The sequence below is a fragment of the Carica papaya genome, chromosome 8, assembly GCF_054855325.1.
Source record: "Carica papaya isolate Zhongbai chromosome 8, ASM5485532v1, whole genome shotgun sequence".
In the NCBI taxonomy this organism is placed as follows: domain Eukaryota; kingdom Viridiplantae; phylum Streptophyta; class Magnoliopsida; order Brassicales; family Caricaceae; genus Carica; species Carica papaya.
In genome coordinates, this window is record NC_142316.1 from 28,019,426 (window position 1) to 28,031,726 (window position 12,301).

Sequence of the window (12,301 nt, forward strand, 5' to 3'; positions counted from 1 at the left end):
GAACTGGAAAGGGGCTCATTGGAGGAGGTTGCGGATTTTAGGTTGCGGCGGTTCCGCCGGACTTTGCCTTCGATTTTCGGCTCACCCACCATTCGATTTGCTCTGATATGGCCACATGAGAATTTTTACCCTTTTTGGCGGTTAGAGGTGGCCCTGGTGCAGTGGCGGTCAGCGGTCGGCTTTCTTTTCCGGCGTCTGGTTCTTCTTCTCCGGAGGGGGGAGGGGACTGACGGTTAAGGTTCAGGTTTTGTCTGATGCGAGATATTTATACATATCTCCAATTAATCTAGACCGTCTATCGCGATTTATCTCGTTTGTCCGATCGTGCTTAAGGAGAAGAAAATGAATATGCACTGTTCATTGCGTTTGATCTCGACCATTCGATCGCACATAAGAAAAAAATAGATCCGGACCGTCCATGCGCGTGAGGTCGATCCTAGGCTGTCCGATTGCGCATGGCCTCTCGCGTGGCGTCGATGTCAGCGTGCTTGGTCACATGACGCGCTCCAATTCGTCGAGACTGCTGACTGGACAGTCCTACATGACTGAACTTTCTCTATTTGTACTTTGAGCTCGTATTTTCAATTTTTTTTCGAAAACACCCACCCGAACTCAAATTTTTACCAATTCTTCTCAAAATTATTTTTAATTCGTCCATAATTCGTTTTTTCTCAAAAATTAAAATAAAATAAAATAAATTTTTTAATTATTATATATATATATTCATAATCCGCAAAAAATATTCCGGGCCAATTTCCGGGTCCGGGTGTTACAAAAATTATTACAAACTTGATTATTTGTTATATTGCGAAAACAACAAAAAATCCTACTCTAATTGGGCCTGCTGGGCCTTCCGGCCTGTATTTATTCAATTCATTTCACAGCGACTGTAATTTGGTAGGTTGATGTCCACGCGCTGCCTTTGAAAGTGAGGAAACGTTAAACACTGTCAGAGCTGCAGGTGAAACTTGAAAACCCCTTGGCTATCGAGGGTTTAAGGAAAGGGCATAGGAAGAAGCAGCAGAAAAATTGCTGAAGACACTCCTCACTTTCTTGCCGTATTCTTAGGTCTTTGTAGGAATGGAAATGGGGGAAATGGTGAGACTGCGACTGGTATTCGAGGATCGAAAAATTCTAAGCAAATCGCAGAAAAAAGAGGGACTAAAGCGGAGCTGGATTCTCTTGCAACCCCAACACCGTACCATCTTTGATTTCTCCTCTCATCTCCTCCATATTTTTGATCTCCATGACTCTTGTCGTTTTGGTCTCACACTCTCGGTGAGCCTCTCTGTCTTTGTCTCGTTATGCCCTAACTTCTCTGTTTCATCAGAGAACATATAATTATATATAATAAAAAGAATTTAATATTTTTCGAGAATGGTTTTTTGATGTATATCATTTGTGTTTCCAGCCCAATTCGGCATATTTTTTTAGGCCCCTTCTTAAGGCAGGCTTGAGCAGAATAGCAGTGCAAGTACAAGTATTAGTAGCATAGCGTAAATGCGTTATTTAAATTAACATGTTTACTTGCGGTAGTTGTGATCCCTTGGGAGAAATGATGACTGCATTTTCGATGCACTCGTTAGTGCTAATAAATATGAGAATTCTTAACTGACTAGATATAGATAGCGCCATGACTATGGAACAAAGGATTATCCTGGATGTACCCCGGGGTATTGACTGTGATTCTCAAATATCGAATGTGATAGAATAAGGTAGAATGCAATAGAAACAAAGGCACGGGAAATGTGTTACGTACTCTTAATGGTCAAAGCAAATCCTTTCTTTCTTACATTCTTCTTAGACAATTTCACAAAAACTTTATTGCTTGGTTTTGACTTTTTCAGAAATATATTAGCCGATGAATTAGTAGTTGTTGTTCTTGTTTCTTTAGTACCACTGGTGGTTTCTATACCTGTAACACTCCTTAGATTATTTGTGATTTCTATACCTGTAACACTCCTTAAAAGAGATCTAGAAAATCTTTTTCATAAAATTTCTATTTATTTTTTATGTTTCTTTTTCTGCAGATGGATGGCTTTGCTTTACCATGCTTTGAGTCGACAAGTATACTGAAAGATAAAGATATTATCAGGTTCGTTTAGATTTGACTTATCCTTCTCGTTCTTATTTCGCATAGATTGACATTATCCTTCTGTTAGTTATCTGCTGTCATGCTTTGAAATGATCGAATTTTTATGTTATTTTCTGTGTAACAGTGTGAAAAGAAAGGGAGATATATTGCCTGAAATTACAGGGGGAAGTGATGGAACAAATTCTTTAGAAGAGATTGAAATTGTGGAGAATCAGCCTTTACTTCCAGGTGTGAATCTTCTAGCAAATGGGGAGTTCGATAAGGAAACTGGGGGATATGAAAGTGAATCAGAAGAGGATAAACCTGAACCCTTAGAAGATGTATTGAATGTGGAAGACACACAGAAAGATAAAAAAGTTTCAAAGAAAAGGAAGGCTTCGAACAAAATTCAAAGCTCAAAGTACGTTTTACGTTCCGAGTTGGAGATATATTCCTTTCCCTTTCCCTATTTGATACTTTTAAATGGTTTCTAGTTAATATATGTTTGTGTTTTACATATTTTGTGGAAGTATATTGTCAAATACTGCCTCTAGTTAATCATATTAATATTTCTATTCGTCAGGAGAAAGAAAAGTAAAGTGGTCAATGATGAAGAATGCCACCATGCTGAAGACACAGCGGGAGACGAAGATGTAAGTTTTGGTGGTCATAAAATCCCATCCAAAAAGAAGAAAGTTAAGAAGGGCAAGACATTGGATCAACTGAAGGAACCAGAGAAGATGAGCATCCTTGATATTGATCAACGAAATGACAATATTAGCAAATCTATTCCTAATGCAGTAAGGTAGTTCTATACCTTTTTGTATTTGGCGCGCATCTCTGCATATTCATGCTTAGGGCATCATTTCTCTGGTCTTGTGCCCTTTGAGCTAATTATCTATCTTTGCTTATTATCTCACTCTTTTCTATAGGTCCGATCAAATTGAAGGAGATGGCAAACAAAATGGGGATGTGGCCCAAACACCTGGTGAAACTAAGAAGGTTTTAGTTTAAATTATTGTCTTAACTGAACTTTCAGTTCATGAGTTGGTCCTTTATGAACGAGACTTGGGCTTTTTTTGTATTGTAAAAAATCAGAACTTTTGGCTTTATCAGTACAGCGGAGTCATGATTTTTATTGTGATTTTCTATTTCAATGTTGCTTTTTTTAAAAAAAGAAAAAAGAAAAAAGTGATAAATACAACTGTTCTTATGTGTCATTTTCATAACCAACATTGACAACATTCATGTGATTTTACATGAGTATATGTAGTACCCTGTTGTTTGAATCATATGATTTGAGATTTGGATCACCTTATTCGATTAATATTAAAACAATTGACTTGTATTGGTGAATCCCACTTTTTCAAGAATCATTAGAGAATCTTGTGAATTTACAGTGAATAGCATGAATAAATTGATTGTGTGATTCACTAAATTCTAATTAAACTTAGATCTAATCAGCTTTTCAAAAAAAAAATCTTTTCAGATGTTTATTAGACAAGGTACTTTCATTTCCTTAACAAGTTACTCAAACTATATTTTTCATATATGAATTATCATACATATTTATGCCATTTGTGTTGGAAATAAGTATTTTGTTAGTTATCTGTAATATTTGTGAAAATTTCTCAAAATATTTGCTTTAAGTAATTTTTATTAATATGATATCAATGCATGATAGTAAAATTTGGTTCATAGACTATGGCAAGAATCTTATTATCAACATGGTGGGCAATTCTTGAATAAAATATTTGTATTTTTGAGTTTTAATTTGAATTCTACACTTACGATCTAGCATCTATTTGACATGTATTTAGTTGAGATGAACTATTATTGAGCTGAGTTGGTTTCAGTCAGTAAGTGTCATGAACATTTGCAGCTGATATAAATATTAAAACTGTTATCATTTTTCAAACTAGACCTTATAGAATTAAGTCCATACTGCTAGCACATAAACGTGTTTTTTTCTCCAAGATTAGATCTTATGGCATATTTCCCATCATCATTTTTTTATATATAAGTTTTTATTTCTTTCATGGATTCAAATAACCAAATTGTATACTCTTGCCTCAACTTGTGGGTCATCAGGAGTTGTCTCTTCAAAGATTTACTTCTCAATATGTTTTGCACCATTTGTCAAACTACTCTTCTTGCCCATGGTTCTTTATTTGTGAAAATCAGTGTCCATTTTCTATTTCAGGTCCCTAGTAGAAGTGCTCGGCGGAAAAAGGCCAAAAGACAATGGTTGAGAGAACAAGCAAAAAGAGAGAAGAGAGAGGTAATTTGTTAAATAAAAAAGTGAATTTATCCTAGCATTGTGTAGATTTTTTTTTTCACGTACGAAGCAGAGTGTGCACGCAGATCTTTTTTAAAACAATCCATTATTCAATAGGTCCAATGCCTTTATTTATCTTATTTTTCCAGTCAGTTTTGACCATTGCGTTTTAATTTCTTGTTTTCGTTAGTCAAAGAATTTGCTCTTGAATGAGAACCAGTTACTTGGAAAAGATAGTCAACAATCACCTAGCAATATTAACCACAAATTCTCTGAGGAACATGAACCTGCAGACCAACTTAATAATTCGGAGGACGATGTTGATGATGATGTTGTTCCTGTAGAAGTTAGACCAGGACATATTCGCTTTGGGTCATCTAACAAAGGTTTGATGCTCTCTCCTTCTCCCTTAGAGTGTGGATATGCACAGAATGTGATTGCACTCATTTTTACATGTTTGGTCCAGTTGGTGCAGATAAAACAGTTGAGAAGAGTGAAGCTCCAATGGTATGATTTATCCAGTCATAGATTTCTAATGCATGACATGGTGCTTTGTTTTATGATTTCTAGCCATATAGAAGTGCTATTTGCAATGCTGCTGAATAAGAAGGGATGCAAATCTTAAGTTGCTAGTGGGAATTCTCTATAGAAACCAAAAAAATTGGCATTCGATTTGGTTTAAACATTTTAGTTAGCTTCCTGTGTTCACACAAATCTGGTAATTGTCTCAAATTGAAACTCTAGGAAGTGAGTTCATATAATAAACATTCTCCTATACACTGTGCCATACATAGGTATAGGTATTAGAAATTGTTAATTGGATGGCTGTTTTAGATAAGAAGTAATGCCTACCTTCGACCCTTTAGGACTGAGAACCGCATAAAGGTTGATTAAGACTCTATAGTTCTTAGTTTAGGTTAGTAGTTGCTGTTCAAGATCCTATATGCTTCACTCTTCTATGGCCCAGATTTTGTAATCTGGAAAATCGTTCTTTTTGGTCATAATTAGGGAACATTCCAGTGGAATGGAGTAACCACAAAGAAGAAAGGTCAAAAATGGGGCACAGAGAGAACTGCTTCTTCAAAAAAGAATAATGGTCAGGCTTCAAGTCAAGAGTGCTCTCAAATGCTGGCAGTTGAAGTAGAGACATCTGCAAATGGTTACTTGGATTATGATAAACTTGCACTATACTCTAGCTTGCCAAAGGTTTGCTTCTTTATGGTTTTATTTTTATTGACCTTTTGGTTAGCAACACCTGGCACCAGGTCACTTGTTAAACATCTTCTGCAGTCAGTTAATATTTGGACTCTTCTCTGTGCTGTTATTATTGCTGGATATGTTTCATTTGTTTATCTTGTTTGGAGAGGGAAGCTTATTGTGTAGAAATGAATTATGCCACAGGAAGGAGATGTTATCGCATACCGAGTGATTGAGCTATCTTTGTCTTGGACTCCTGAAATTTCCCCCTTCCGGGTATGCCTCTTTGTGCACAGGAATTAATGTTTAACTTGAAATTCCTAATAAAAAGTGGATTTACAGTGTTCTCTCTGCAGGTTGGGAAAATATCTTTGTACAATGCTAAATCCAATAAGATTATATTGATACCGGTCCCTGAATACCCACTGGAAAAGAAGTTGGATGAGGAGACATCTACTCTAGATGCATCCCTTTACAAGGAAGATGGAATTCTGGAGGTATGTTCTTCAAGTAGTTATTTTATTCAGCTGATCCAGACCTGGATCTTATTGTTCCTGCTTGGAAGGAACTGACAAACAAAGATTTCTGCAGATAGATTTTTCGTTGCTGCTTGATACTCGTATTGTCGAGCATGGCAACTCAAGTGAAATAAAAATAGCAAAGATGGTAACTGATAAAGACACCGAAGCTTGTGTTTCACCTTCTGTTGCTACAACTTCAAGGCCTGAGAATAACAATGAAGGACATGTCTGTGCACAAGGTATTAAGTCAAAGTAGTTTGATGGAAGAATCAAGTTTGTAAATTTTCTGAAATTCCGAAGCTTCTATGAATTTTTGCTTCTCTATCCTTTACCATGGATGTCTTTTTTTCTTTTTTGGCAGTAAATGGACAAATAAATGCGTGGGAAGAAATCAGTAAGGCCTTAAGTGCAAAGAAGGCACAGCTGTCTGAAGAAGATAGCTGGAGAAAGAAAGAAACTCCAGGTAAGAAGTCATGGTCGTATAAGGGGTTGAGAGGCAGTGCATTGGGTCCGACTATGGCCCTTTTGAGAGCACAGCATGAACTGTGAGGAACATCACCAGACATCAGCTGCAGTGTGATCTTTCTATATGGAGATTTCTAGTTTTGCATCTTTGGAAGCGTGCAGAAATTAATACCTTAAGAATGACATTTTGGATAAATGTGGCAAGAAGTCTCCAGCAGGCTTTTGTACAGAGAGTAATGATGTTTGTCTATGTAATGAGTCAGTGTACGGTTGAAGTCTTAGCAGCTTTTAGAGGTCTTGTTGTCTCGCAACGAGCATGCAAGGATGCATTTCCAGATAAGTATCACGCTGACTAATGGTTGTTTAACTTTTATAAAAGATATTGTTGCCTTGTGCTGACCTGCATGCGAGCAGCTGTTTAACTCTTATTGAATCTGAGATTGGCTATGCCTTGTAATAGGTTAAAATGCCCCTTATACTACACAACCAAGGACGTAAATATGTTTACAGATTTGGGCTTTAAAAGTTTGTAACCATTTATAGTTGCCACTCTCTTGCGACTTTATTATCAAGACTCAGCATTGGTTTGGGCTCATGATTGGATCCTGCCCGTTCTTGGCTCAAACGTGGTCGCTGTCATCAACCAGAGGTTACAATAGGGGAAAGATTGATGGTCATGGGTTGAGATTAGTGGTTGCAATAGTAGCAATCCCAACTCGGACCGACGAGAACCCATAATGTCGGGGACTAGGAACTTAATAAACTCGTAGTTTGTTCTGCTCAACTCCATGGGGACAATTGCGAAATAAACAATTTTTTAATAAAAATATATTTAAAAATATATAAATATTAAAATGTAGGTCTGGGGCTAGTTCAGTCCTGGCATAAGCCCATGCCATTATAAGCAGGGTTGTTCGGCCGCGGCTCGATCACTACGTGACGGCCTGCTATTGGGTCGTACTACCTAATTTACTGGCTAGCTTGTTGAGATTGCAGCTTTGACCATGAATTGTAGATCATGTCACCAACAGGCAATATTCAGGTTTCTAGTCACACGAGTTGCAGGGGTTTAGGACCAATTTTCTTGTTTCTCATTACTATCTGTATTAATTTTTGTATTTAATTATTTTACACTGTATAATGCAATAATTATATTTTTTATATTATGTCTTTATACTTCTTTGAGAAAGTAAGAAGAGTGACGGCTGAAAAGGCCAAATCAATTTCTGAGTTTTGTCCTAATAAGAAGGGTACGTTTAAGCAGTTTCTATTAGGACTAGTCAACGGTGAAGACCAGGCTGTTCAAGTTGAATGATTCTCAGTGTTTTTGTCTGTATCAATTTACAGTACGTATATAGCAAACCTTTCTTAAGTCCGCTATATCACAAAGACTTGCACCAAAGCAGCCTACATGTGGTTACTATTGAGATGCCAATGATTTCAAAATCTTACTAGACTATTAAGCAATTCCCAGAATAAAGGCGTGAAGCTTCAATCACCCACACCCTCACCTTCATGAGATCACTTATGTTATGTTTAGACAGATGGATTATTAATTACCAGTATGGAATTCAAACAATCTGTATTGTTTGAATTACTTTTTAAACCGATGGTATGATTGGTTTGTTAGTATTTAGTATTAGATTATTTTTTTATAAAATTTTCAAATCAGTGATTTAGTGATTTTAATGGTTAAATATGAACTTTACCGTTTTACCCTCACATTTATTTCTTAATTCCCATTTTGCCCTTAAACCATTTTCTCCTACCCAGACTTGCTCATTCTTTCTTCACTGCAGCTTGCTTCTCCTCTTCTCATCTGCTTTTGCTTCTTTCGCTTCCATATTCTGCTTCTGCTTGTTACGAGAGTCTCCACCAGTGTTAACTTGCTTCACCAAACACAGGATCAATCAAGGTATGTGTTTAATAATGTATGATTGTTGACTTTGCTTTTGTTGGTGACTTGGAAAAAAAGAAGATCAATTACGGGCAATATATGTGTTTAATTTAATTTAATCTTTTAAGTGGAATTTAGAGCTTCATTCCATGACAAACCATCTTTGAATCGGATGGTTGTACCTCTCTGCTTTCTTCACACGGGCTGGGGTTCGGGTCATGTGGCTCCAGTTTAGGTTTCTTTTTAGTAATTGGAATTCAGAGCTTCATTCCATGACAACCCATCTTTGAATTGGATGGTTGTACCTCTCTGCTTTCTTTACAATGGCTGACGCGACCTTAGGGTTTAGTTTCTAAGCTCCTTGCTGTTTGGATTCAGGAAATGTACGGTCTTGCTTAAAAAATCCAAGTTCCTTCAGTATAATATGCCGAGGTTTTCTACGTATCTGGTTGTCATTTTGTTTAGAACACTTCCCTAGTTGCGAATATTGTGAAGGGTTAGCTTGCTTAATTCATGTCTTTCCATGGGTTCTCCAGCAATGGGGTGGTTCTGCTTCCCTTCCTTGTTACATGAAAACAATACTGATTGGCAACAGGACAATTTCAATGTTTTCAGAGTTATTCCAAACATATCTGAATATCTTTTTACAAGGTATTATAGTTGCTTTTCTTTGAAGTTAGATTAAGTTGCAGCTGGCTTGTTGTGAGGCCGAGTTCTTTTTTTGTTGTCTTTGCAGCCAATAGTTATTTGTATGGTTTGCTATTATGTTCTGGGCCTTTCTCTAATTCAATCTGTGATATAATTTTTTGTTTCACTGCTGCTGATTTTTCTTTTCCTAATTAGTGATAAAAATTTCTTGTCCAATTATTATTTTCTTATTTCAATCATATAGAAGAGTTATTCCTGCAACTCTTTTGTTGTATGTATTGGTCTTGAACAGAATGGCCCAGCAAACTGCAAGCCCTCCAGCTACTCCCAGTGCTCAGTTAGTTGGAAATGCTTTTGTTGATCAGCACTACGATATTCTTCACCACTCACCAGAATTGGTTTGTTGATTTTATCAGGATTCAAGTGTGTTAAGCAGGCCAGACTCTAATGTGCCTGAGCTGTGTGGTCCATCTTGTGTTATATAATGCACCAATGTATGCTGCATATGTGAATCCAGAAAGCAACATGCTATAAAATTGTTGTGAACTCTAAAACTTAGACTGCGTGATGGAACAAAATCTTAGACACACCTGTTAGATTGCAGCCGAACCTTAAAAAGGATAAAGATAACAATTGAAGTTACAACCTTCCGTTTTGGCATCTTTCATCACAACTGATATCGACATCTTCAAGATGTCAGTATCTGTTGACCACTTGCTATTATCTTTTCCTACAATTCATATATAACTTTCTAACATATCATGAACCTTCAAGCTAGGAAATGTTGAGCAAACTTGCTGGTTTTTTTTTTCTAAATAAAAAGTGTAGAAGTATATTAACTTGCTGGTTTTTCACGAGCTAAATTACTTCAGGTGTTGAAGTCAGTGGAGAGTTCTTGCTTTACTCTGATTTTTTTCATGTTTATAGCAACAAAGATAGCTTTTGCAGGTACCTTACTTAATCATTTCAAAATAATTATATGACCTTTTTGTCACCAATGGCTGTGGATAAAATTGAGGATGCCTTTCCTGAAGTATTTACAATGTTTTAGGATCCCCTCCTCAAGGAAACTATATAAGATGGCCGTACTCTTGCTGAAACTACAGAGATTATTGATGCAGATGAGGGAAGAGCTCCATGATAGAGGGATTACAATATTAAGATGTTATATAATTATGATCTTTTATGGATCATCAAAGATATGTAGTCCATTTAGGAAATTATTATTAATTTAAGTTTATTATTTCTTATTTAGTTAAGAGTCCTATTCATTCCATGCTTCCTATTTCATATTCTAGAAATCGTAGGATATCTAGAAACTGTGTTAATAGTTGACACTACTCAATCATTAGAAGAATCTTATGAAGAAAACTTCATTGAGATTATCTCATGCTTTAGTTCCTAAATAACCTTGTGATTTGGTTGTTTTCTTGATCATGCATTTGTGGATTACTAGTCCCAGTTGTCGTGGCGGATTGAATTTTTTTATACTTGCATTTTTTAACTGCTATTCAACTGTGCTACATCAATTATCTTGAGTGCAAACCACTTTGTAAGTTCAGCAATACTTGGATTCAGGATCCTAGCTCATTCAAGACTGTCTTTCACCAGAACGCTCTGCTGCTATGATAAAGCCAAAAATCTTTTCTCTCATTTTCTTTAATTTCAGTTCTTCAACAAGAAGTTTTGAGGATTGCCAATTATAGCTATTGTTGACTGCTGTTGAGATGGTTTTTTGCCTTTCGAACTTTGGCATGTTTGGTATTTTTTCTGAAGGCTTTTCTATGTTTCTTTAAATACTTTGAGACCATTGTTTTGGTGTTTGGACTTTTTTTTTTAAATGTAGAGATCCATTTTCTAGCTTAGGCATGTTTGGTATACTTTGAGGCATGTTTGGCAATTTTAAGGGTGATGGAATGTTTGGCAGTGATTAAGCAGCAATATCACTTGAAAATTATTGCAGTTAGGAATCTATTAAACCCATTGTAGAAAATTATGGGGAAAGTTAAAAATGTGTACTTTTGGCTTGAGGCCAAGGGGAGTTGCTGCTCCTTTTTGCTACCTTGCTTACACACTGTTTCTGTCCAAGTTCAGACAGCCAGTTCTTCAGATAAACATTTCATCATGTATGTAAACCCATCTGGCAACAGTCAATTTGCATATATGTTCATCTCCCATTTTTAGATTCCTCTGACTCCATCGGTACTTCACAAATCCCTGCTATCAACACACTGTCACAAGCATCTTCTAACAAATAGCCATCTTACAGATTTACTAATAAGTTTTTGTAACTTCCAGCAAGTTGCAGCCTGTAACTATGGATCATGACAGCATCAGCATAGCATAGCTGCATTCTGCAACCACAATTCATGATCACTTGTATTTATTCATAATTACATTTGTATCCTATTAGCAGCTAAATCTCTCTTCATGGCTCAGTTGTCCTAAATAGACGGGAGATTAAAAATATTGTTGCTTCTCCCTCAAAAACAATATGATAGCTTTAAGGGATCTAATCTTGGCTGCTGCTTTCGTGGAATGTCCTCATAAACAATGTAGTTCTTTGTTAAGTAGGTTGTTTCAATCATCAGAGAATGATTTATATTAAATTTTATTTTCGAATATTAAAATTTGTTGATTTTTAATTTTTAATTTTTTTAATTTTTTTTCATTTTTAGATGATTAAAAAAAAGAATTGTTATTGTCGAAGTACAGGACTCTAGTATAAAATTAGAAAATGTAAAAAATGTGTTGGATGTTTAATTTATAAGTAGGAAAGTGAATATTTAATATGAAATTATGTTATTATTTTTTACTGTTTAATTTATATTAGATTTGTAATTGGAGTGATTCAACGGGTATTATATTTTCAAAATTTCTGTATTTGTGCAAAATGTTATTGATTGCATACGTATTTAGTTTATTTATATCATAAAAATAATAATTATTATTATTATATAACAGATAATTTGTTATATTTTTTTTTAATTTATAATCATAAATAAAAAATTTTAGTTTTAAATTAATTTTTTTAATAGTAAATTTAATAAATTTATTTTTTAATATTTTTAAAAAAAATTGTTAAAAATTACAGTTTAATAATACTAAATATTATATGATAGATAATTTATTAATCTTTTAAATTTATAATCATAAATAAAAAATTTATTTTTTAAATATTAAAAAATTAAATTTTTATTTTTATAATAAATTTATTTTTT

At 35.1% G+C, this 12,301-nt stretch overlaps 1 protein-coding gene across 3 annotated transcripts; it reads left to right on the forward strand.

Annotated features, from left to right (window-relative positions):
• The first annotated feature begins 916 nt into the window (after positions 1–916).
• LOC148252770 (sphere organelles protein-like protein) lies at positions 917–9,638 on the forward strand. Of its 3 annotated transcripts, XM_088209075.1 has the most exons (15): positions 919–1,278; positions 2,031–2,095; positions 2,220–2,495; positions 2,658–2,879; positions 3,007–3,076; positions 4,278–4,355; positions 4,543–4,738; positions 4,819–4,859; positions 5,361–5,558; positions 5,754–5,825; positions 5,906–6,046; positions 6,141–6,309; positions 6,432–8,147; positions 8,335–8,450; positions 9,373–9,638. In XM_088209075.1, the coding sequence occupies exons 1-13, from the start codon at positions 1,081–1,083 to the stop codon at positions 6,617–6,619; spliced, it is 1,914 nt and encodes a 637-aa protein (XP_088065201.1). In that variant the 5' UTR covers positions 919–1,080; the 3' UTR covers positions 6,620–8,147; positions 8,335–8,450; positions 9,373–9,638. The 3 variants fall into 3 exon arrangements, with proteins under 3 accessions (XP_088065202.1, XP_088065201.1, XP_088065200.1); XM_088209076.1 differs by having other exon boundaries at positions 917–1,278; positions 4,828–4,859; positions 6,432–8,450; XM_088209074.1 differs by having other exon boundaries at positions 6,432–8,450.
• Positions 9,639–12,301: the final 2,663 nt, after the last annotated feature.

Coding starts and splice junctions, on each gene's coding strand:
- LOC148252770 (XM_088209074.1), top strand. CDS start 1,081: ATGGAAATGGGGGAAATGGTGAGACTGCGACTGGTATTCGAGGATCGA. Junction 2,496..2,657: donor AACAAAATTCAAAGCTCAAA/GTACGTTTTACG, acceptor TCTATTCGTCAG/GAGAAAGAAAAGTAAAGTGG. Junction 5,559..5,753: donor TATACTCTAGCTTGCCAAAG/GTTTGCTTCTTT, acceptor ATTATGCCACAG/GAAGGAGATGTTATCGCATA.